The sequence below is a fragment of the Ctenopharyngodon idella genome, chromosome 16 (assembly GCF_019924925.1).
Source record: "Ctenopharyngodon idella isolate HZGC_01 chromosome 16, HZGC01, whole genome shotgun sequence".
NCBI classification, from domain to species: domain Eukaryota; kingdom Metazoa; phylum Chordata; class Actinopteri; order Cypriniformes; family Xenocyprididae; genus Ctenopharyngodon; species Ctenopharyngodon idella.
Window position 1 is genome coordinate 22,580,016 of NC_067235.1, and position 25,289 is coordinate 22,605,304.

Genomic DNA, 25,289 nt, shown 5'->3' on the forward strand with positions numbered 1-25,289 from the left:
AGTGACTTTTACACTTTTTAATGTCAGATTTTATAATATATTGCATTATTTTTGTAACATCGATTATTTTCTCCTCCAGTTTTTTTTTTTTTTTTTTTGAGGAGACACTGCCTCCTTTGCCTCCTCGGAGGAAACGGCCATGATATACAGTATACACAGCATGTGTTTATGTGTGTAAAATAGAAATAAAATGCAATGTCATTTTTATTTTATGTGTACATTTCTGACATTTGTTTTCATTACATGTTCATAATTCATTATTTATTCTTTTTTATTTACTTAAAATCTGGTTTCCTACACATAGGTGATATTATGCAAAATGTTGAAGCATGTGCACTAAACTCAAGTCTTGGAATAGTTTCTTTACTGGAGATGTAGAAGGCATCAAATTGTTTTAGACTTATGTAGGAATCAAGAATAAAGTCAAATGAGGCTTTTTAAACAAAGTGACAGAATCTCTTGCTGTTCTTCCATGTCTGAATGTTCACAAATTTCCTGCACAAAAGAGCCCAAGCCCACATTTGGTGCATACTGTCTTTTTTGGCACAGATTATTTCCACAATGCATTATAAAACTATTTGAAACTCATTTTGTCTTTATGTACTCTGCATCATGTCTGAGGCAGATGGCAGCAGGTTCCAGGTACATCATCCCCAGCCAATTTAGAGAACATTGTTTTGAACGTGTGAGGCAGGTGCGGCAGCATTCTGGCTCTTGCTCAGGTAGAGAGATGTGTTGAACTAATTTAGTGTAATTGAGAGCAGACAGTGAGCCAGCTGTGAGAGAACAGGGCATGATTTTACCTCCCAGACAGACAGCTGCTGAGAGCAGCCACTGATACGACAGTAATTGTGTTGTCTGGCAGACTTTAGAAGATCATGTCTCACCGGCATCTCTAATCAGTCACATATGAGAGGGAAGATGAATAAACAGCTCCATAATCAGAACCATCATCGTTGTTAAAGATTCAAGACACACAGTAAAGATGTTCAACCTGAGGGCTTCATTTTCTAAAGCATCTGTTGTGATTGGTCAGGCTGTGTGACAGCCGCCAATCATTGATGATTACCTGTGATTATTTTGAGCATTATGCTGAGATGATGCAGGCGACTTCAGGTAGAGCTGACAGAATGTGCGTTTTGTTATTAGATCATTTCTTTCATTCTTTCTCTTCTCTCTCCAGATATGAGCTACGGATTCGATACTTGCCTAAAGGATTTTTAAACCAGTTTACTGAGGACCAGCCAACTCTTAACTACTTTTATCATCAGGTGATGGATAGTTTAATTTTGCAGCCTGTGTACTACTGCCAAACCCTTTGCTAATGTTACACCCCAAAATTAAAAATGGTAGAAATTATACTTAGTTTCACATTATTATTCTATGAAGACAATGAAGCCTATATTGCAGCACTAGTAAAATGTTTTGCAATTTGATATTATTTTCATGAAAATTAAGCATGTTCACGTCCCAATTCTCAGTAAAAAAAAATAAAATAAAATACAATTAAAAAAACTCAATAATAATAAATTGTAAAGTATGTCTACATAATGGTGTTGTTTTACTGCTTTTAATTTGTGCAGATTTTAATTTTAAAAAAAGAATTATGTTATAGATGTTTTTGCAAAAATGAGAATCATAATTGTCATGAAAATAGTCACAATGCAAAAAAAAAAAGTAACGGTCCTGCAATAGGTTTCTTTTTCTTTATGCAAAATTTAATTTATTTTTTTAAAATTTTGCATACTTTTTTTTTTTTTTTTTTTTTAATTATTATTATTATTATCATTATTTTGGGGTGAAATATATATTTTCGTGAGATTCACCCACATAGACATTGAATGGTGGTTTAGTGTTCAAGGCTCAGGGTACATAACTGGTTTGATTCCTGCCAGGTTGCAAAGATCAAACCATGAGCTCACAGTCTTCATTGTAAAACACTTAAACTACAAGTGACTGTCCTTGCAATAAGTTCATGTTTCTGTTCTATGGTGTCATCACATGAAAGTTGCACAAACAAATTCCACCCGGTCCTTGTGTTGCGATCTATACAAAAGAAATTAAGACAAACAAATTACAAATAACACAGGAAAACTTAACTTAATTTTAATGGATTGAGAGGAAAGTACTGCTACATCAGAGTTATCAGTCTTCATTATTTTTTTCACGAATAGCAAATTAACTCTGCATTATTGTTGGTTGTAAATTGAAACGCATCAGCATCCTATTATTTATTTTTAATTGATCTGACATGCAGTTTCGGTCTGTTCCAGAGGAGGAGTGAAATTATAAATTCTGCATCATCCACCCTGTACAGTCAGTATGGCCTTGTGTCTTTTTTCTTGACTTGTCTAGCCTAATATTTCTCTGTATGCCCAGGTGAAAAATGATTATATGATGGAGATTGCCGATCAAGTCGATCAAGACATAGCACTTAAACTAGGCTGCCTTGAAATCAGGTATGTGTGATGCACACTACCATTCAAAAGTTTAAGGTCATCAAAGAATCCTGAAAAAATATTGCAGTTTCCACAAAAATATTAAGCAGCACAACGGTTTTCAATATTGATAATAATAAGAAATGTTTCTTGAGCAACAAATCGGCATATTAGAATGGTTTCTGAAGGATCATGTGACATTGAAGACTGAAAATTCAGCTTTGCCATCGCAGGAATAAAATTTTAAAATATATTAAAATAGAAAAGAGTTATTTTAAATTGTAATAATATTTTACAATATTACTGTTTTTACTGTATTTTTTAATGTATAACTATAAAATAAATATACATTTACACTGTATTATCAAATTAATACTGCATTGATTGGTGAGCATAAGAGACTCCAAACTTTTGAACGGTAGTGTAAATGTATAAATTTAAGTGTTTTCCAGTGGCTTTTATCAACTAAAGTTTGAATTCAGACAAATCCCTTTCCTCTTCTCTGTTCCAGGAGGTTTTTCAGGGACATGCGTGGTAACGCCCTGGATAAGAAATCAAATTATGAATTATTAGAGTAAGTAATGCTGTCTATGTTTGGATCATTAGTATCCAGTTCTAACACTGTGCCCATATTTAATTACATGATGCTTCTTCAGACAGAATCCTTTCGATTGAACTTGAGGAGTTTTGGTCCAGTTAGATTTGATGTAGGTGATTTCTGCCTCAGAATGAAGAAGGTAGTTGTGAGGAAGTTAAAAAAATAAACTTTACACTGTTTTGTGAGAAATAAAGTTGACATTTGTGAGATGTAAAGTCACAATTAAGAGAAATTGGAAGAAATAAAATTGCAATTATGAGATATACAGGAGCAATTAGAAGAAATATTCAGTTGTGAGAGAGTTGCAATTACCAAAAATGGGCTTCCATAGGGAAACTTAGTATGAAACCAAAAATGGCTAGCAAAATGTAGCACTGCTTGTCGCTGTCACGACAGAAACTTCACTTTTTGCAGTGTACCTAAATATTGTAAGAAATTAAATTCTGATCAGATCTCATTCTCATATTACTTATATTATCATCATATGTTCCCTTATGATGTAATTCTGTTTATTTCAAAACAAACTCATACTAGACTGAACCATTAGAGGATTTCTCTACATCTCTTTTTCTTTCAGATTGTGTGTGTATATGGGTCAGAATAACTAGTCCGTGTTGCATGGCCCTCTGAAACCCGTCTGATCTATTTTTAGTAGAGTATAATTGATCTTTGCGTATCTCCTGCAGTGGTGCAGGGTCTCCATTACTGTAATGTTTTCCCCGGTAAAAGACAATAACCTCTACTAATGGTTCAGCCTCAAACAAGTTGCTGTCACATTTCTTGCGTTTTTACTCCAAAATCTGATCTGAAGTTGTACTTTCTTTGCAAACTAAAGTCAGTGTCCGTATTCTCTCCCTGCAGGAAGGACGTTGGTCTGCGGAGATTCTTTCCGAAGAGTTTATTAGATTCAGTAAAGGTAATAAGACTCTTCTGATGCCCCTGCGATGACTTCTTCAAAACGGTGGTTGTTTTGATTTATTGGATGTGAGAAAATGCTATTGTTCAGGCAAAATCAATGTTGTTACCTGCCTGGTTTCCTCTGTGGTCTCACACCCCTGAGATGCTTTGGCCCAGTTCTGTTTTCTCTCTCTCTCTGAAGAAGCCACTGAAGGGAACCGTTCTAATGAAATGCAGTTTGCCAGAGAGCCAGTTTCCTTTTCCACCTGACCTACCTAGTCCGTTTCAGTCTTTTTAGTATGCTGTGGCATGATGTCTACTGTTATTTTAGCTGCTTGTACGGCATTATTCTTTGTGAACGATGCTATATGATTTAATTGCCACGGTGTTTACAGTTGTAAAAGAATTGCTTAAATTAAATTAAACACTAATTTACTAAAATTTAATTTATTTTAAATTTTTCTGTCTATGTAAATGTATGTAAAAAATATATATATATTTTAATATCCAAAAATGATGTTCACCTTTAAAACCTTGCAAACCTTTAAATGTTTACAGTTAGAATCTTCTGTGCTTATTATGTTTAATTTCTGCTAATTACATCTTTGAGATTTTACACTAAATTGTTATTCCGTGTGTGTTTAAATGCATTTGGAAATTGAGATAGGAGTGGCGTTTTCCCTTTTTTTTTTTTTTTTTTTTTTTTTTTTTTGTTAAAGGGGATTTTCTGCATATTTTGTGCCTTTCGCTCTCTTCTGCTCTTCCTTATTGAGTTTACATTCTACCCCAAAGCAGCCCAAAATCGCCTTCTTTTCAATGGTTGCCATGGAAACCCCAGCCCATGTCAAGAGGGAAGAGAGAATTACCAACTAGTTTTGGGGGTTTTAATTTGAGCATCTTTAGATTTGCAAACATTCTGCATCTCTTAAGAAAAGGACCCTGATTTTAACTGGCTAATTATCATGTCTGAATAATGAATACTTTTTGATAGTGTTTGCATAATTTGACACAGCTTGTTTACACCATTAAAGATTAATTTAAAAAGCTATTAGGAAACTGTTTAAATTTTAGATTAAGACCCCTTATTGAGATGGCTGATGTGTCATTATTCTACAGAGACTGTTTTATTTTCCTCAACTATGGTCTTAGTCTTGTATTGTGCCATCAAAATGATTCCCATTCTCTTTGAAGAAATATTAATTTAGAAATATCAGTTATGAACGCCTTTTCCTTTTAAATGGTTCAAATATCCCAGATTGTTGAATTAAGGGTGTTGTTGTCTTAACACCTAAAGGTGAAGTCTGTAATTTTTGCACCAGGCTGGACCCAACAAGTAGTCCCGCCCCAAATGTGCGCCATTGGTTGATCCAGAGGAAACAGAGCAGTGTTTACAGTCTTTCTAAGTCATCTTACAAATTGCTTAGAGTTGCCAATGCATATTAAACTCAGATAAGAAAAAAACCCACACGCACTTCACCTTTAAGGGATTGTAACTGATAGCTTAATTTGATTACAAGTCATTGTGTTTTGTCTTTTCAGGCTAAATCCCTGCGGAAACTGATCCAGCAGACGTTTAAACAGTTCGCCAATCTGAACGATGAGCAGTGTATCCTCAAGTTCTTTGAGATCCTGTCGCCTATATACAGATTTGATAAGGAGTGTTTTAAATGTGCTCTCGGGGTGAGTTGAGTTTAAATGTGGCTTTATTTTAATGAACTGAATTAATTAACAAGTCATTTACATGTATTAACTCTCCTGATTTATTATTTCTGTCTTAATGGTGATAGATTACTTTATTGGTCTGTAGTGCCCTCTGCTGGCTGAAAGATGAATATCAGCGTCTCCATATGTTCATCTTTTTTTTTTTAGCTCTTAGATACAGCCTTCAATCATTCATCAATGTGATGGGAAAATAATGCTGCATTGTATTTATTAGTTTGTGTGTGTTTCATGAAGTGTTTGAGTTGAATGTGTCTGCTGTTGTGTGTGATAGTCGAGCTGGGTGATAGCAGTAGAGTTGGCCATCGGACCTGAGGAGGGCATTAGTTACTTGACAGACAAAGGTTCAAATGTAAGTACTGTGCAGTCCGATAAATGGGGGAATGGACTGATAGACATTTGTACAGTGTTTTTAAAGTCTGTATCTCTTTCTGTGTAGCCAACACACCTCGCCAACTTCACGCAAGTGCAAAGTATCCAGTTCGAGGAGCGAGAGAGGAAGGGAATTCTGCAGTTAGATGTGGCTGGAGCACCTGAGGTAACACCCACACATTTTTCAGTGTATTATTTTGTCTTATATGTGGTTTATATACATGGATATGGTACAGCGTTCTTGTGCATTTCTCAGCCTCTGACGGTAACAACTACAGCACTGAACACAGCAGAGAACATGGCAGATCTCATTGACGGTTACTGTAGACTTGTTAACGGAACTTCCTCATCATTTATCGTCCGTGTGCAGAAAGGTGAGAACACACACATATATACGCACAAATAGAGATCTCAGACAAAATAAGATACTCTACTATTCAAAAGTTTGGAGTCCGTATGATTTTTTTTTTTTTTTTTTTTTTAAGGAAAATAAGGTAACACTTTATAATAAGGTTTAGGTTTCATTTGTTAACATTAGTTAATGGTTTAACTAACATGAACTAACAATGAGCAATATATTCTTACAGCATTTATTATCCTTTGGTAATATTAGTTAATAAAAATTTTCATGTTCATGAGTTCACAGTGCATTAAGTATTGTTCATTGTTAGTTCATGTTAACTAATGAAAAGATATGAATACTTTTATTTAGCAAGGACACATCAAATTGATCAAAAGTAATATAAAATATGTTTATAATGTTACAAAAGATTTCTATTTCAAATAAATGCTGTTCTTCTGAAATTTGTATTCATCAAAAGAGTCTTGATAAAAGTCACGTTTCCACAAAAATATTAAGCAGCGCAATGTTTTTAACATTGGTGATAATAAGAAATGTTCATTGCGTTCATAACACTGAATTCATTACATTTGATCTATTTTAAATTGTAATAATATTTCACAATTTTACTGTTTTTACTGTATTTTTAATTTGAAAAAAAAAAAAGCAGCACAGGTGAGCATAAGAGAATTCTTTCAAAAACATAAAAAAAATCTCAGACCCCAAACGTTTGAACTGTATATATGTTCTATGTGCAAAACAACATATTTTCCTAATCAACTAGTTGAGTGTCCACTAAAAATAAAGCTAGAACAAAATCTTGACAAATGAATTGACCTTATTAATAGATGCACATCTAGTTGACCATGCTAACCTATGCCTAGCATGTTCATGTTATCAGGAGGCGGATCACATGAACGACACTGGATTCGCTTCCATTGGTAGTCACTGTATTGTCACTCCTCATTTGCTCTTGCACATTGCCAATGGTCACTGTTGCTCATGTCACCTCAAATCATCAAATAAACTTACATTTCTTTACTTAGTTTTTTTATTATTTCTGTTTTGGTTTTCACATTTAAATTTTGTTCCTCAACAGAAGGAGAGAGAGCTCTTCCATCTATCCCAAAGGCTCCAAAGTAAGTTTCAAAACTCAGACATTAAAAGTGGGGTTTAACTTTTTTTTTTTTTTTGTCAGTTTTCCATTATATAGACTCCGTTCCTCTTGTACACTCTGTTCTTGCTCCTTTGGTCTCTTTGGCTCAGACATGTGGAATCTCTCAGTGTACCCTCAACTAATGGGACCTGCAGCCCAGCTCCCATTAAGATGACTGTGGTAGTGCCCATGTGTTATGTCATCCCCCTGCACATGCTAATGGAACAGACCAGCTCAGTGGCTTCAGCATAGATCAGTGTAGAAAAGGTCATGCTGTGATTTAAGTTTGATTGAAAATGTACACGATTCATCTTCTTCAACCTCTGTCACACAGATCAGCAAACCATGAAAAACGGTTGCAAGGAGTCCGGGCCAAAGCTATCTCCGTTTCAGGTAAGACTCTTAAGAGTACTGCACTGTGATCTCGCATTTTCATTGGTAATGAATTTAATCCATAACTAATTCCAAAGATGTTCTGTGAACCTCTAATGTTTTCTGGAAAGACTGTTGAGATCTCATTCATTCTGAGCAGTTGTTCTAGTTGAAATAAATGTGGTCGAGTCTGTTGCTCCTCCAAACCCCCACAATGATGGTTAAACCTGAAGTCACCTTAGGAAAATGGCTTAATAAACATACTAAATAATGTCTTAATAAAAATATAAAATGGTTTGTGTGAGTTTTAGGGGATAAAAAATGTCATTATCTCTGTGGAAGAACAATAGAGATCACTGGAAAGTTCCCCCACCATGATAGTGCATGTGTATTTAATATAACCTTAAGAATGAGAATGCTCTTTTCAAGATCTTCCTCTTGCTAATAATGGTTTGGGGCTATTTTTTATTGCATTGTGTAACAGCCGTGAAATACTCTTTTGTGCTGTTGCCTTTCCTCAGTACCAACTTCTATCTGTTATAATAAAGATATTAATCTAATGCTTTCTCTGTCTCTCTGTCTCTGCAAATCTTTTGCATGCTCATTGGATCCACAGATGATATTGGGGATGGTAAAGTCCAATTTTGTCTTATTGCTGAATTGAGCAGGGCGAGATATTGCATGTTGACAGTATATTATCTTGATTAGTGATTTTGCTAGCACAAAAATGTGAATTCCCCAATTATTCTAATGTGCATTTAAGTTTCCTATACAATGTTATTACACTAGTTTTAGAATATAGAATATTTGAGAATATAACTTATACTAAAATATATAATCAGTTTAAACTTCAGTCTCAATGAAGAAGAAAAAAAAAAGAAAATGCTCCATAACTCAGAAATGTTAAAAAAAAAAGTCTCTACATGGCATTTTTTCTTAACAAAATGTTGTAATTAAAAATATATTTAGGTAAGAATTGCTGTTTATTACTATGTATTTTTATGTTAGTGAATATAATTGAAAAAGATCAAATATCAATCTTCTGATATTTTCAGATAGTCAAAAGTTGGAAAACATGCCTTGATTTACTAGATTTTTATATATATTTAACTTACTTTTAACAACATTTTTAACTTTGCAGCAATGACTGTTTGGTGAAATTTATGGTTATTTTTTTAGTTTTAGAGCAAAAGTTGGTGAAATTTATGGTAATTTTTTTTTTTTTAGTTTTAGAGCAAAAGATATATTAATATCATCAAATGGGTGAAAAATATAAGTTATTTTATTATATTTAAATAAATGTTTTTTATATTTGCATATTATTTTAAATAATATAGATTTTTTTTTTTTGTTATATTGACCAGCTATCTTGCTTCAACTAAACTCCCAACCATTTTTAATGAACTTACATTAGCTCAACACAACAATATATTTTTCTGAAACGTGCAAAGAGAATATTAAAGGATTAGGTCACCCAAAAATGAAAATAATGTCATTTATTACTCACCCTCATGCCGTTCCACACCCGTAAGACCTTCGTTCATCTTCGGAACACAAATTAAGATATTTTTGTTGAAATCTGATGGCTCAATGAGGCCTCCATAGCCAGCAATGACATTTCCTCTCTCAAGATCCATTAATGTACTAAAAACATATTTAAATCAGTTCATGTGAGTACAGTGGTTCAATATTAATATTATAAAGTGACGAGAATATTTTTTAGTACATTAATGGATCTTGAGAGAGGAAATGTCATTGCTGGCTACGGAGGCCTCATTGAGCCATCGGATTTAATCAAAAATATCTTAATTTGTGTTCCGAAGATTAACGAAGGTCTTACGAGTGTGGAACAGCATGAGGGTGAGTAATACGGTTTTTTTTTTTTTTTCCCTCTAGAAGAACTATTTGCTGAAGCCTGTTGCTCAAAAGACAAGTGAACAGTTGCTTTAGTGTTTTCCTGTTTGATAGCACAGTTTGACTGCATTCAGCTTCATGTTACAGTCCTGTGAACTCAAGAAAAACAAAATACCTAGGCGTATGTGTGATTTCTCGCAGCAATAGCTTGCAGTGGAATTTGATGTTTTTTTTATCTGGTAAAACTATTCAGTGCTGCCATGTTGGAGACTTTATCTACTGAAAACACACATCCCTTTCTCTCACAGTAATGGGAAAGTGTTTGCTCACAGGAGTCCACTCATGGGACTTCACTGACAGTCGATATGAGCTGTCAAAATCTGTTGACTTTCACCGCATTGCTACGTAGAGAATATTTGACATAACTTTTTCCTTAAAACCAGACAGGACAGACACAATAGCTGTCAGATTACCCATGACTTCATCTGTTTTTCCCAATGACACCAGTGTTTTAGAAAGAAATTTCCCCCTCACTGCCAGATGTACTCGCTCTTTAAACACACTCAGATATCACAGCTGCGAGGATGTGATCGAAGCCAACTCAAGCTCCTGCAGAATACACAGACCTCCAAACACTTTTAAACTTGGCACTGCGGCGTTAATGGGGAAGAGACGATGGAGTGTGTGAGTTGTGCCAGAGATGAGAAGACATGCTTCTGAGGGGGTTTCTGGTTTTGGATAGGCTGTTTTTAGCTGGTCCTGGATCATTAGGACTTAAAATACTGTTTTCCCTTTTCAGAAACAGACGACTACGCTGAGATCATAGACGAAGAGGACACATACACCATGCCTTCCAGTGAGTATCACAGGTTCACGCTTATCTCAAACCAGTTTGGCTTAAAAAAGATCACTCTAAAATTGATTTAACCAGATCTTTTTTTTGTGCTTTGTCCACAAATATGAATTTTGTTAAGGGAAATCCGAGGTTGTATATTGTGAATATTTCAAATTTGACTTAAATCAAATTTGATTTTTGAAGGGTAAACTATTGGTTCTTTTATTGTGACACCCTTGTGTTCATAATTTAGATTAGCTGTTCTGTACAGTAAAATAATCCTCTAAAGAAAATATAACACTCTGCACATTTTCCTAACCTACTTCCTATTATCTACCTGATTTTTAAACATGCTGTTTGGCATCACAGACACAGAAGCTCTTGAGACGTTTATAGTTGCTTGAGTCGGTGTCGCTTTCTGCTTAGCTGTTCGTTTAGGTCTGAAACTGAACTCTAGAGTAACATGGCGTTCAGTTTTGTCTCTTCCCTTCTGTGCGCTTGCATCTCAGTCAATCATCATTTGCTTAGCGTGGGCTAGAATAGAGAAAGTTGTATTATAATAATATAACTAATTCCATGTATTGACCGGTTCTGGTCACATGGACGCTGTGCCATGTGCTTATATGACACAAGGGAAGCATTGAAATGGATATGATGTTGAATATCTGTTTTATAAATGGAACAAACATTTAGCTTTGTCATGTTGTTATTTTTGGGTAAATTATTCAGCAAATTTTTAAAAAGAGACTTAGGTCGCAGTCAAGACTTTATATATATTATTTGATTTTTCTTGTATGTTTGTAACCCCAAATTTACTTTTACTATAATAGCATTAAATTAATATATATATTTAACTTTTAAATTTTAATGTTAAAGGTTTGATTTGCATTTTAAATTAGTTACTTTTCATTTACCTTATAAATACATTTTTGTTCACTAAGAATCATTTTATTTAACTTTTAATTATATCCTAGAAGAATTTTTAAGTTTTAACTCTGCACTACTGATTTCACTGCTACACAAGACATATTTTTCTATTTACATATTTGTTCAATGGGAAGTATTGTTTTTAAGGTGTAATTATGCTATTTATTATTAAATAAGCTGCCCACAACTGTGAAATTAACATAAGTGTTAAAATAACCGAGTGATAAGAAAACTCAGCATTTGTTTTTTGTAAACATTGCTTTCATTAATCAAAATGTTCTTTATAAAAGGAAATACAGTAATTATCGGTTAATGGTGACCTTAATGTTATCCAGTGTTATATTTGCCACTTTGTTTTCTCTCGTTATTGGCACAACAGAATATTATGGACTAGATGAAGGTAAAGCTGTTTCTCCTGCTGTTTTCATTCCCTTTCCTCCATATGCTTGAGACTTCATGTGTGACGGTGGGGCCTGTGTGTTTGTGTGCTTTTGCTTTGCCTGTGTTTCTTTTGGTTGAATCTTTATATCCTTATTTACTGATGTTTTAAACAGAAATCATTGTTTTTTTGGATTTACCCACATATATGCTGCGTATATACATTCAAGTTCCACTAAAGGTGCTTCGAACTGGCTTTGACACTTTTACATTTAAATGTTTCAAAGGGCTTGTTCAGTAATTATTGATTTGCTCTTGTTGGTGAATAAACCTTGGTATATTTTCTTGTATGCATTTTTGTTTCATAATTGTGATGTAATGGCATGTATAGGATGGATTTTATATTGGAAAGCATATATGAACAGATTCAGATGGAGTAAAGAACTGCATGGTGTCTTGGTTCTTGGTTCTTTTTCTGAGTACATAGTGCAAAGTGACCTGTGATAATCACATATGAAATGGTATTTTTAAGTGTTTGTTCACTATAGGTCCATTTTGTCTTTCAGCCAGAGACTATGAGATCCAAAGAGACAGAATTGAGCTGGGACGCTGTATAGGAGAGGGCCAGTTTGGAGACGTCCATCAAGGGATCTACTTGTGTCCGGTATAAATTACTTGTTGCATTTTATTAAATTATTTAAACTGTACTGTAATTATGTGAAATATTATTAGAATTTAAAAGAACTGTTTTCTATTTTAATATATTTTAAAATATAATTTGGTCTTCTAAAATCATTCTAATATGATGATTTGGTGCTCATCAAACAAACTGTTGAAAAAAGTTTGCTTTTTGGTGCTTTAATGAATAGATGAACAGAAAGTTCAAAAGAACAGCATTTATTTGAAATCCAATTTGTTTTGTAACAAGTAAGTTTTTACCGTAACTTTTGATCAATTTAATGCATCCTTACTGAATAAAAGTATTAAAGGGTTAGTTCACCCAAAAATGAAAATTCTGTCATCATTTACTCACCCTCATGTCATTCTAAATCTGTAAGACTTTTGTTCATCTGAAGATATTTTAATGAAATTGAGATATTTCTGTCCCTCCATAGACATCTACACAACTACCACTTTGACACATTAAAAAGTTTAGTAAAATAAATCCATATTAAGCGGTTTAGTCTAAATTTTCTGAAGAGGCGCTTTAATTTAGTCTTGTATTCACATATAAACATTCATCAACGCATACAGTATATAAGATATGGTAAACAGAATCTCAACCGTACTTGCTTGATGCGTGAGAACAAACCTCATTGGTTCTTGCGGAAGCTCAACCGTGCTGTGTAACACGAGAATGAACCTCATTGGTTCTCGCACGTCAAGCAAACATGCTTGAGCTTCCGTTTACCACAACTGATGTGTGCATTGATGAATATTTATATGTGAATATAAGCCTAAATTAAATCTGTTCATCATATAAAACGATCGTTTATCTTCATAAAATTTGGATTAAACCGTTCAATTCATATGGATTAGTTTTATAATCTCTTTATGAACTTTTTGAAGCGTCAAAATGGTAGTTGCGTAGACTGTCAATGGAGGGACAGAAATCTCACAGATTTCATTTAAAATATCTTCATTTGTGTTTCGAAGATGAACGAAAGTCTTACGGGTTTGGAACGATGTGAGGGTGAGTAATTAATGACAGAACTTTTATGTTTGGGTGAACTAACTCTTTAATTTTTTCAAAAGAAGAAAAAAAAAATCTTACTGACCCTATACTTTTGAATGATGTGTATATTAGATTGTTAGATATTAAAGGTTCAGTCTGTAATAAAGTATAATTTACACACTGTTATAGGAAAGAATAATGTTATATGAAATGGGAAGCTGGACTTCACTATCTTTAGTTATTAAATAGTTGTTTTTTGTTTCTTTTTTGCCATCAGGAGAACCCAGCTCTTTCTGTGGCGATAAAGACGTGTAAGAACTGCACCTCGGACAGCGTTCGAGAGAAGTTCCTCCAGGAGGCCTGTGAGTGTATAATCTCTTGATACCCATCAGCCCTTAACAGCACTGCATATCTGCGTCATTCCCATGGCTTTGTCCATCAGCTTTCCATCACTTAAATTGAGTGGAATGTGTTTTGGTTAGTTGGTGCCGAAACTCCAAACATTTTCAGAATGTGGAGTTTGTAAGAGCACAGCTGTTGGCTTTTGTACACTCGAACAGGTGCTGGTTTGAGTGAGAGTGAAGAAAAGGTCAGACACTAATAAACAGGACATGACGTTTTTACCACAGCTTTTATAGATCCTTCACAGATAATTAGATTTAACTGTATAATTCAGTTATTTTGTCTGATTTAGATACACATGATGCACATCCGGCTACCTAGTAATGTCATACCTTGCTTATTAAAGTGACAGTCACTGTTTTAAATTCACTGTTTTAAGATATTTTGAAATGTAATTTTTTCTTGCAATGACAGCTGAATTTTCAGCATCATTAGTCTTCAGTGTCACATGATCCTTCAGAAATAATTCTAATATGCTGATTTGGTGCTCAAGAAACATTTTTTATTATTATAGATGTTGAAAACCAAACAGCAAAAGAACAGCATTTATATGAAATAGAAATCTTTGTGGCATTTTAAATGTCTTTACTGTTACTTTCGATCAATTTAATGTGTCCTTGCTGAATAAAAGCATACATTTCTTTAAAAAAAAAAGAAATTCTTACTGGCCCCAAACTTTTAAATGGTAGTGTATGTTTTTCATAACAAATGCAGTTATATATGCTGCCGTAAGCCTTGCTAAAATGTCATAATTTTGATGTTGGGCTAATTTTGTCTCTCTGTGTTCCTGCAGTGACCATGCGACAGTTCGATCACCCGCATATTGTTAAGCTGATTGGCGTCATTACAGAAAACCCAGTTTGGATCATCATGGAGCTGTGCACACTGGGAGAGGTGGGTGTTTTTTCTTATGGCAGGCAATCTGGGTTATGTCTAGCAGTTTGATTTGGGTTTGGGGGAGGGGTTTAAACACTTCTTAAATGTCAGCGGGGAACGTGACCTGATATTAAACACATTAAGCTCACATTATTTGCAAAGATGGCAGCCGGGTTAAGGCTGGAGGAATCCATCATGAACGCTTGTCTCATAAACCGGCCATAAAGGCGTAGTAAAGATGATTGCTAGCGGAGGCTGTTTGTCATAGCACGTCTCAGATGATTCAATCCAACTGAGACACTCTGTGCATGAGTGTATATGGGCTTTCTGATGGAAATCTGTTAGCTGTTAAATAGCTAAAAACTCTCTAAAGTCTCTACAGGGGTTCTGCATTAACATAAGGCCCTGTTTACACCTGGTGCTAACATCTGTCTTGGGTGATACAATAAAAAGCGGAGAGCTAAGACACTTGCTGTTCACATCTGGGGCCAGATTCACAGAACATTCTTTAGAATAAAATTCTAAACTATTTTCTTCTAACTTTAAGAATTCCTGTTTTTTAATTCCCAAATTGGAATGTTCTTATCTTTTTTTCTTAAAAGGACAGTTCACCCAAAATGGAAATTCTGTCATTATTTACACATTATGTTCCAAGCTTCATCGCTAGGGGTGATATAGGGCTGGCTGTGGTTTCCTGTGAACTATACAACAGCTCCATCTAATGTTCAGCATTGGTTTTAACTCTGACAGTGCTGTTTATGTTAATTGTTAATTAATTTAGTTAAATGTGCTGTGCATTTGCATAAAGCTCACATAGTACTATTTCAGTATTTACTGATATACACTTTTTCCCCCTCTTTTATTTTTCAGTTGCGTTCCTTTCTTCAGATTAGGAAGTACAGTCTGGATTTAGCATCACTCATCCTGTATTCTTACCAGCTCAGCACAGCCCTTGCGTATCTAGAGAGCAAACGCTTTGTACACAGGTAAGTGTCCACATTTTGCAAACACTGCTGGTGTCATAGTCATCACTTTCCTTTCCCGTTGAATGATTTTGCAGGAAGGATCAGGAGTCTCATCTTCTGCATGCATTATTTATTATAGTGATAATCTGGATATAAGGCAATTCTTAAAGGTGTTTTCGGAGCATTTTCTTACCTAAGGTTTTTTTTTTTTTTTTTTTTTTTTTTTAGGGACATTGCAGCACGGAACGTTCTTGTGTCTTCGGTGGACTGTGTGAAGCTGGGAGACTTCGGGTTGTCTAGATACATGGAGGACAGCTCTTATTATAAAGGTATAAAGGCACTGTCTACATACATATATATACAGGTGCTGGTCATATAATTAGAATATCGTGAAAAAGTTCATTTTTTTTATTGTAAATTATTTTAAAAAATGAAACTTTCATATATTCTAGATTCCCTACATGTAAAGTAAAACATTTCAAAAGTTTTTTTTTTTAAATTTGTTGATTAGAGCGTACAGCTAATGAAAGTCCAAAATCCAGTATCTCAAAATATTAGAATATTTACATTTGAGTTTCATTAAATTACCATCCCTACAGTATAAATTCCGGGTATCTTTTGTTCTTTGAAACCACACTAATGGGGAAGACTGCTGACTTGGCAATGGTCCAGGAGACAATCATTGACACCCTCCACAAAGAGAGTAAGTCACAGAAGGTCATTACTGAATGGGGTGGCTGTTTACAGAGTGTATATCAAAGCATATTAAATGCAAAGTTGACTGGAAGGAAGAAATTGGGTAGGCAAAGGTGCACAAGCAACAGGGATGACCGCAAGCTTGAGAATACTGTCAAGTAAAGCCAATTCAAACACTTGGGAGAGCTTCACAATGAGTAGAATGAAGCCGGAGTCAGCGCATCAAGAGTCACCACACTCAGACATCTTCAGGAAAAGGACTACCAAGCCACTTCTGAACCAGAGACAACGTCAGAAGCATCTTACCTGGGCTAAGGAGAAAAAGAACTGGACAGTGAACAGTGGTCGAAAGTCCTCTTTTCAGATAAAAGTAAATTTTGCATTTCATGTTGAAATCATGGTCCCAGAGTCTGAAGGAAGACTGGAGAGGCACAGAATCCAAGCTGCTTGAAGTCTAGTGTGAAGTTTCTGAAGTCAATAATGATTTGGGGGGGCCGTGACGTCTGCTGGTGTTGGTCCATTGTGTTTTATCAAGTGCAAAGTCAATGCAGCCATCTTCCAGGAGATTTTGGAGCACTTTATGCTTCCATCTGCTGACAAGCTTTATGGAGATGCTGATTTCCTTTTCCAGCAGGACCTTAGCACCTGCCCACAGTGCAAAAACCACTTCCAAGTGGTTTGCTGACCATGATATTACTGTGCTTTATTGGCCAGCCAACATGCCTGACCTGAATCTATGGGATATTTTCAAGAGAAAGATGAGAAACAGTCGATCCAACAATATACAGATGATCTGAAGGCTCAATAGTGCCTCAGCAGTGCCACAGGCTGATCACTTCCATGCCACACTTCACTGATGCAGTAATTTGTGCTAGGAGCAAGTCATTTGCTGTAATATGTCCTGCCGATCAAGTATTGAGTGCACAAAAGAACATACTTTAAAGAACTTGAACTTTTCTATTTTGCAAATCCATTTTTTGATTGATCTTAGGAAATATTCTAATATTTTGAAATACTGGATTTTGGACTTTCATGAGCTGTACGCTCTAATCATCAAATTTAAAAAAAAAAAAACTTTTGAAATGTTTTACTTTACATGTAGGGAATCTAGAATATATGAAAGTTTCATTTTTAAAAATAATTCATAATAAAAAAATGAACTTTTTGATGATATTCTAATTATATGACCAGCACCTGTGTGTGTGTGTGTGTGTGTGTGTGTATATATATATATATATATATATATATAAAATTCTTTTTTTTAAAGAAATTAATACTTTTATTCAGCAAGGAAATTAGAGATGCATGGCCTGATACTGCACTCACATACTCATTCTCATTAAAATGCTCTGATACCATGCAGCATGTGTACTTTTTTTGTGTTAAAGCCCCTTTTTTTGACAAAGTATTTCCTAACTAATTTTTACAACATTTGAAGTATTGATATGTGCTTAAGTTAAACGAAAAAAGATTGTGCGAAATTTGAGAAATTCGATAAATGGCATTTCCATCAGCTATATCGTAACCATTTTTGAAGAGCTAAACCTTTTTTTGAAAAAAAAAAAAAAAAAAAAAAAAAATTGGATGGAAACATGGCTAGTAAAAACATTTATAAAGATACAAAAGATTTCTATTTCAAATCATTGCTGTTCTTTTGACTTTCTATTTATCAAAGAGACTTGGAAAAAAAATCATGGTTTCTACAAAAAAATATATAAAACAACTCAACGGTTTTCAACATTGATAATAATAAGAAATGTTTCTTGAGCACCAGATCAGTACTGAAGTAATCGCTGCTGAAAATTCAGCTTTTCCATCACAGGAGTAAATTACATTTGAAAATATATTAAAATGGAAAAGTTATTTAAAAATTTTAATATTTCACAATATTAGTTTTTTTTCAAAAACATTAAAAAAAAAAAATCTTACCAACCCCAAACAATTGAACGGCAGTGCACACTGCTACATTGACTTGCTACACTGACAGACTACATTGAAAACATGGATTTTTTTTTTTAAAGAAACCTCAAAATAGACAGGTTTTATGTTTTAAAAGCTTTAAAACAACTAATCTTTTAATGTTAAAAAATGAAGAATATATAAATGTAGAAATATTTTAAATGCTTCTCTATTCTGCACTGTTTTCACTCAAATTGTTATGCTCATAATATAATTTGTAATGAAAATTGTTGCATTGAATTAGAAAATAATGCAAATAGAAGCATGCTCATTGTCTCTTTCTCTCTGTCTTTGCAGCCTCTAAAGGAAAACTACCTATCAAATGGATGGCGCCAGAGTCAATAAACTTCAGACGTTTTACCTCAGCCAGCGACGTGTGGATGTTTGGTAAGAGTGCTTTACTGCTGTGAATTCCTCTTGTCAGAATCATGTTCAGACACTGAAACGGTCCATTAGCATTTATGCATTCAATGCATTTGGGACATCTAAATTGTTTAGAAAATGTTTCTGTGTGTGTATAAAGAGGTGGTTTAGAGCTTGAATTTTTCCGTCCTGTGTGTGTAGCAAAAGTTTAATTAATAGTGTAGATCGGGGAGTGACGCCTCTTCTTCTTTTTTTTTTTTTCTTTTTTTTTTTATAGCCCTCTTTAATTAGTGCTAAAGTTGGGTTTCATCTAAAGTGGAATATTGCGATCGTCTTCATGTACATCTAGACTCACTTTATGTTTGTGTTTTAGGTGTGTGTATGTGGGAGATACTGATGTACGGAGTGAAGCCGTTTCAAGGCGTGAAGAATAACGACGTGATTGGTCGGATAGAGAACGGCGAGCGTCTCGCTATGCCGCCCAACTGCCCACCGACCCTCTACAGCCTGATGACCAAGTGCTGGGCGTACGATCCCAGCAAACGGCCACGATTCACTGAGCTCAAAGGCCAACTAAGGTCAGTCCACATAAGGTTGTCCATTTTGCACAAATTCTGCTCCATTCACTATGAGCTGCTTTTGAATATTAAAGGTTATCATGGTTTTGAATTATTTTTGTTTGCATACGTAAAAACTTAATCTGTGGTTGTCCTTACACTTACACACTCACCTTCCTGGTTTAGTCTCATAGCCACAGTAAATGAATCTGCCTGATAGCAGTAGATGGCGCTGTAATGCTCTAGTATAAACTGTCAGACTGCAGGGATTGTTTAAAGATTGCTGGTGCAGCAGGTAGCGATTCAGCCCAGCATCCACCCATACTTGATTGAGTTCAATGAGGTTAGACCTGTAATGGATATCATGTCCGAGCTGTGGTTTGCTTCAACACATTTAGCTGTGGTGCTCATGTAGGTTATTCAAGTCCAAGTGACATTTACTAGTCTGGTTTAGGGCTGCATGACACCAATGCTTAGCTTGCTCTATATTGTGTGTGTATGTGTGTGTGTATATATATATATATATATATATATATATATATATATATATAATATATATATATATATATATATATAATATATATATATGCTGTTCATTTACAGTGGTTGTTACTGTTCCATATATGTTGTCCATGTCCATATGTGCACTATATTTTTATGTTTTCTGATATCATACAAGAGCTTTTTTGTGAAGTCAACACTAATGTTTAAACACTAATGAATGGGGAGCAGGAATATTTTCTTTATTTTACTCTTTCCTAGTAGCTGTTGATACATTGTTTTATATTTATGTTGTATATATATTTTTTTTATCACAAATATTTTATTATAATTTACTCAACGCTATAGTTATTTATAATTACAGTTTTAAAATGAGCATTTTATCAGATTTAGCAGTACAGTAGCACTCACTCATTAATTGATTTAATTTAATTTTATTTATTAATTTTATATTTAGAATTTTAACATTTATTGTTAGACTTATTTACAACATTTTTTTTTTTTTTCACTAAAGATGTTCAATGGAATTATTTATTTATTTATATTTCTCTGTTTTATAATGTAATTTGTAGTTGGAGGTTTTATACATTTAAAACAAAAACATCTTCCCATGCACATATAGACTACTATTCAAGAGTTTGGGTTTAGTAAAACTATTTTTTTAAAGAAATTAATACTTTTATTCAGCAAGTAAAGACATTTATAGTTTTACAGAATATTTCTGTTTCAAATAGAAATTTCAACAGCATTTATTTATCAAACAATCCTTACAGAAAAGTATCACAGTTTTTACAGAAATATTAAACGGCACTTAATATTTTATATATTAACAACTGTTTTCAACACTGATAATAATAAGAAATGTTTCTTGAGCAGCAAATCAGCATATTAGAATGATTTCTGAAGGATCATGTGACACTGAAGACTGGAATAATGATGCTAAAATTTCTGCTTTGCCATCACAGAAATGAATTTCATTTTAAATTATATCAAAATAAAAAAAAACGGTTCTTTTAAATTGTAATAATATTTCATAATATTACTGTTTTGACTGTATTTTTGATGAAGTAAATGCAGCCTTGGTAAGCAAAAGAGACTTCTTTCCAAAGCATTAATATTTCTTACCGTACACGTAAATGTAAACATAGAGAATTGCATAATCTTGTTAAGCCTTGACTCACTCTGTGTCTATGACACTTCCTGTCTCCACCTGATTTTATTGTTAAAATAGCAACTATGAGAAAAATCATCCTCTCCTTCTTTCTTTCTCACACATCCTTGAGTGTTTATCTCTCCCTGACTCTTTCAGGCATGCACACACTCCCTGCATCTTTCATGATACAATAGTATTGAGTTCCCAAATTCTGTTCTTGTCCACACATGCAGTCAGTTCCCGTAAATGCTAATGGAGAGGGGAAAAACAACCTGTGCTCTGACAGGCCATCAAACACTTGATTCCTCAGTAATCTGAGGAATCTTGTCTGCCTTCAGCAAAACATCCAAGTTTTCTATTTGATATAAAACAGATTTGACAGCATGAGATATTTCCAAAATCTCAAGTTATACATAAATGCCCCAGATATCCAAATTGAGACAGATATGTCATGTTGCATCTCGAGTTTCCAAATGTATTCCTTGTTAGGTATCTTGGATGGAGTCAAATTGTTAAAATGCGTATGGAAAAAACAGTTCCCTCTCTCTACCCTCATTAATTTGGTTGTACATTAAATTGTAGCACATCTGTTTCTAAGAGACCCTGTAAATATTTGCACTGTTAATACCAATTATAAAGCCAGATTGCAGCCATAACTGGTGCTGAAGTTATCAAAGCAGAGGTTTAGTCAATATCCTGTTGTGTTTGATAAGGAAATTAGCCACTGTATACTTCTATGATTGGTGGATTTATGGTCTTTATGATCTTATCTCAAGACTCAAGGTCAACATTGATGGGGTTTGTTTTAAAAGAGTGTCATGGTTATGATTGCTAAACAGCAGTTTTAACAGAACATAAAGTTTATGTACCTTCCCCAAAGTTATCTCTTAAAGGGTTAGTTCACCTTAAAATGAAAATTTTGTTATTAATTACTCGCCCTCATGTTGTTCCAAAACCGTAAGACCTTTGTTCATCTTCAGAACACAAATTAAGATATTTTTGCTGAAATCCGAGAGCTTTCTGACCCTTACTGCAACACAATTACCACATTCAAGGCCCAAAAAGGTAGGAAAGACATTGTTAAAAAAGTCCATGTGACTACAGTGGCTCAACCTTAATGTTATGAAGCAACAAGAATACTTTTTGTGCACAAAAAGACAAAAAAAAAATGACTTTATTCAACAATTTCTTCTCTTTATTGTAAAATATTGCAGTCTATGGGGGGGTCAGAAAGCTCTCGGATTTCATCAAAAATATCTTAATTTGTGTTCTGAAGATGAACGAAGGTCTTACGGGTTTGGAACGACATGAGGGCGTGTAATTAATGACAGAAGTTACATTTTTGGGTGAACTAACCCTTTATTATTATTTCATCAGTGCATACTGAGAAGAAGTGAGGATTATAAAATGAAATCACAGATTTATGTAATGAAGCCACATGGATTTGACACACAGGAAGCTCAAACAATTGTCTGTTCATCAGAAGTCTTTGTCAGCGATTGCAGAAAGTCAAGTCCAAACAAACTGAGGAATGAATCATTATGTTTGTCTTTTCTCACTCAATAGTTTTTCTAAACATTGTAGAAGCACTGTAGTTTGTGTCTGAACTTCTGTGTATTTTGAGATGTTTGGTGCTTGATTCTGGAACATATAGACAGTTTAACATGAACTGAATAAGCCAGGTGTGAATGTTGTCACTTTCTTTTAACAGAGTGGCCCTCTGGGGAACATAATAGCCCAGTAAAGTTCAGCATTAGACTTGAGAAGTATCGGTTAGAGATAGCAGACAGTCTGTTATTCACAGGCAGGCAGAAGATGCTGGACTGATATGGTTTTGGGTGAGTCTGGGACTCAAAGATCATAGATTCTGTATGTGGGCCTTTGAGATGCTGCAGAGACTCTCTACCTTTTTTTATTAAGAGCTGTTAAGCCCAACCTTGTCATGACAAATTTAGTTTTATTAACATTTTTTGTTTGTTTTTAATAGTTTTTTTTTTTTTTTTGACAGACTTTATTATTATTATTATTATTATTATTATTATTATTTTACATATTTTGTTGAGAAACATTTTTTTTTGTTAAGCCCTATACAACAAAATTAGATGTAACTTTTTTTTTTTTCACTTAGAAAAGTTTTTAATCATGATAATTTTATTACATTTTTAGTTAGGGAATGTTTTTAATCAGGTTTTTTTTTTTTTTTTGATAGATTTCGTTATTTATTTTTATTTATTTATTTATTTATTGCATTTTTGTTAAGAATTCATTTATTGATTAAGGGCTGCCAACCCCAAGCATTAAGATTTTTTCCATTTTTATTAAGAAATGTTTTTAAGATTTTTGAGATTTTTGCTTTTAATTTTTTTTATTAAAGGGTTAGTTCACCCAAAAATGAAAATTCTGTCATTAATTACTCACCCTCATGTCGTTCCACACCCGTAAGACCTTCGTTCATCTTCAGAACACAAATTAAGATATTTTTGATGAAATCCGATGGCTCAGTGAGGCCTCCATTGACAGCAAGACAATTAACACTGTCAGTGCCCAGAAAGCTACTAAAGACATATTTAAAACAGTTTATATGACTACAGTGGTTCAACCTTAATGTTATAAACCGACGAGAATACTTTTTGTGCGCCAAAAAAACAAAATAATGACTTTATTTATACGATTTCAAAACACTGCTTCATGAAGTTTCGAAGCTTTACAAATCTTTTGTTTCAAATCAGTGGTTCGTAGCACCAAAATCACGTGATTTCAGTAAACAAGGCTTCGTTACATCATAAGTGAATTTCAATAGTTCACGTGACACTGGCAGTTTGATACACGCTTCAAACCACTGATTCGAAACAAATGATTCGTAAAGCTTCGAAGCTTCATGAAGCAGTTGAAATCACCCATCACTAGATATTGTTAAATAAAGTTGCTATTTTGTTATTATTTTTTTGGCGCACAAAAAGTATTCTCGTCACTTTATAATATTAAAGTTGAACCACTGTAGTCACATGAACTGTTTTAAATATGTTTTTAGTAGCTTTCTGGGAATGCCATGAGGCTGAGTAATTAATGACAGAATTTTTATTTCTGGGTGAACTAACCCTTTAAGCTGGTTTTTTTTTTTTTTTTTTTTTTTTTTTTTTTTTTTACATTTTAACAATTAACAATTTTAATTTTTAAAGTTTTGTTAAGAATTTTTTTTTTAATGAATATTTGTGTTTTTTAATTAACAGTTGTTCAGAAACATTTTTAATCCTCAAGCTATCAAGCCCAAACTTTTCATGGCACCTTTTAATCTGTTTTATTAGATTCAGCTACAGCTTTTGTCTTTGAGGGCCTGAGACCCCTGCAACAGTCACGGCTGTGTATGATGGTCTGGGTGTGGGGAAGCTCAGCATGTCTGGATTGATCACAACAGGTGTCCCTTATGTTTATCCTGCATCTCTCTCTCTCTCGCTCTCTCTCGCTCTCTCTCGCTCTCTCTCTCTCTCTCTCCATCCACTCATGGTCTCTTTGAGATAATAGAGTTTCCAGAAATAGTCCCTCTCTCGGTCAGCTTGCATTCTCTCACCACTAAGACTTACATGCTCTGTTCTTTCACACCACTTGCGTTCGCACCTCTTGTAGCCACCTCTGAGTGCGAGACTTCGACAGGTACGAGCTTCAAATATCGATGCTATAAAGACTGTGTGGTGAGTTTTAAGGTCATTACTAACATTTCCATTTTTGTAAAGTTTTTATTTGATCACTAAAGCCATTTCTGTGGATGTACTGGGGCTTGAGCAGACCCCACCCTGAAACTGCACCACCGTTTGTGGTTTGTGGTCAGTAAGATTTTAAAAGATGTTTTTTAAAAAAAGTCTTATGCTAACCAAGGCTGCATTCATGAGATTAAAAACACAGTGAAAACAATATTGTGCTATTACAAAGCAATATTACAATTTAAAATAACTATTTTCTGTTTGAACAAAAAAAAAAAAAATCCTGTGATGGCAAAGCTGAATTTTTTTCAGCAGCCATTACTCCAGTCTTAAGTGTCACATGATCCTTCAGAAATCATTCTAATTTGAAGATTTGTTGCTTAAGAAACATTTCCTCTTATTATCAGTTGAAAACAGCTGCTTAACATTTGTGTGGAAACCGGGTAAATGCTTTTACTTTCACTTTTGTTTTCCAATCAATTTAATGTATACTTATTAACTTACTAATGTATGCTGAATAAAATTATTAATATCTTTAACAGATAAAATCATTTAGTA

General features: G+C 34.1%; 1 protein-coding gene across 12 annotated transcripts in view; it reads left to right on the forward strand.

The window, feature by feature from the left end:
- ptk2ab (protein tyrosine kinase 2ab) overlaps nucleotides 1–25,289 on the forward strand; it is a 71,239-nt gene that overhangs the window by 27,314 nt on the left and 18,636 nt on the right. For 5 of the 12 annotated variants that reach the window (XM_051865384.1, XM_051865394.1, XM_051865390.1 and 2 more), the window contains 20 exons: nucleotides 1,184–1,271; nucleotides 2,380–2,459; nucleotides 2,950–3,012; nucleotides 3,898–3,952; nucleotides 5,473–5,613; nucleotides 5,927–6,004; nucleotides 6,092–6,190; nucleotides 6,281–6,398; nucleotides 7,464–7,503; nucleotides 7,855–7,913; nucleotides 8,509–8,523; nucleotides 10,546–10,602; nucleotides 11,888–11,908; nucleotides 12,453–12,550; nucleotides 13,839–13,923; nucleotides 14,757–14,857; nucleotides 15,710–15,825; nucleotides 16,033–16,133; nucleotides 18,757–18,846; nucleotides 19,196–19,400. In XM_051865384.1, coding sequence (XP_051721344.1) covers nucleotides 1,184–1,271; nucleotides 2,380–2,459; nucleotides 2,950–3,012; nucleotides 3,898–3,952; nucleotides 5,473–5,613; nucleotides 5,927–6,004; nucleotides 6,092–6,190; nucleotides 6,281–6,398; nucleotides 7,464–7,503; nucleotides 7,855–7,913; nucleotides 8,509–8,523; nucleotides 10,546–10,602; nucleotides 11,888–11,908; nucleotides 12,453–12,550; nucleotides 13,839–13,923; nucleotides 14,757–14,857; nucleotides 15,710–15,825; nucleotides 16,033–16,133; nucleotides 18,757–18,846; nucleotides 19,196–19,400 — 1,710 coding nt within the window. Of the gene's footprint in view, nucleotides 1–1,183; nucleotides 1,272–2,379; nucleotides 2,460–2,949; nucleotides 3,013–3,897; nucleotides 3,953–5,472; nucleotides 5,614–5,926; nucleotides 6,005–6,091; nucleotides 6,191–6,280; nucleotides 6,399–7,463; nucleotides 7,504–7,854; nucleotides 7,914–8,508; nucleotides 8,524–10,545; nucleotides 10,603–11,887; nucleotides 11,909–12,452; nucleotides 12,551–13,838; nucleotides 13,924–14,756; nucleotides 14,858–15,709; nucleotides 15,826–16,032; nucleotides 16,134–18,756; nucleotides 18,847–19,195; nucleotides 19,401–24,701; nucleotides 24,723–25,289 lie in introns of those variants that run through there. The other 7 variants (XM_051865387.1, XM_051865392.1, XM_051865385.1 and 4 more) reach the window with 4 other exon arrangements.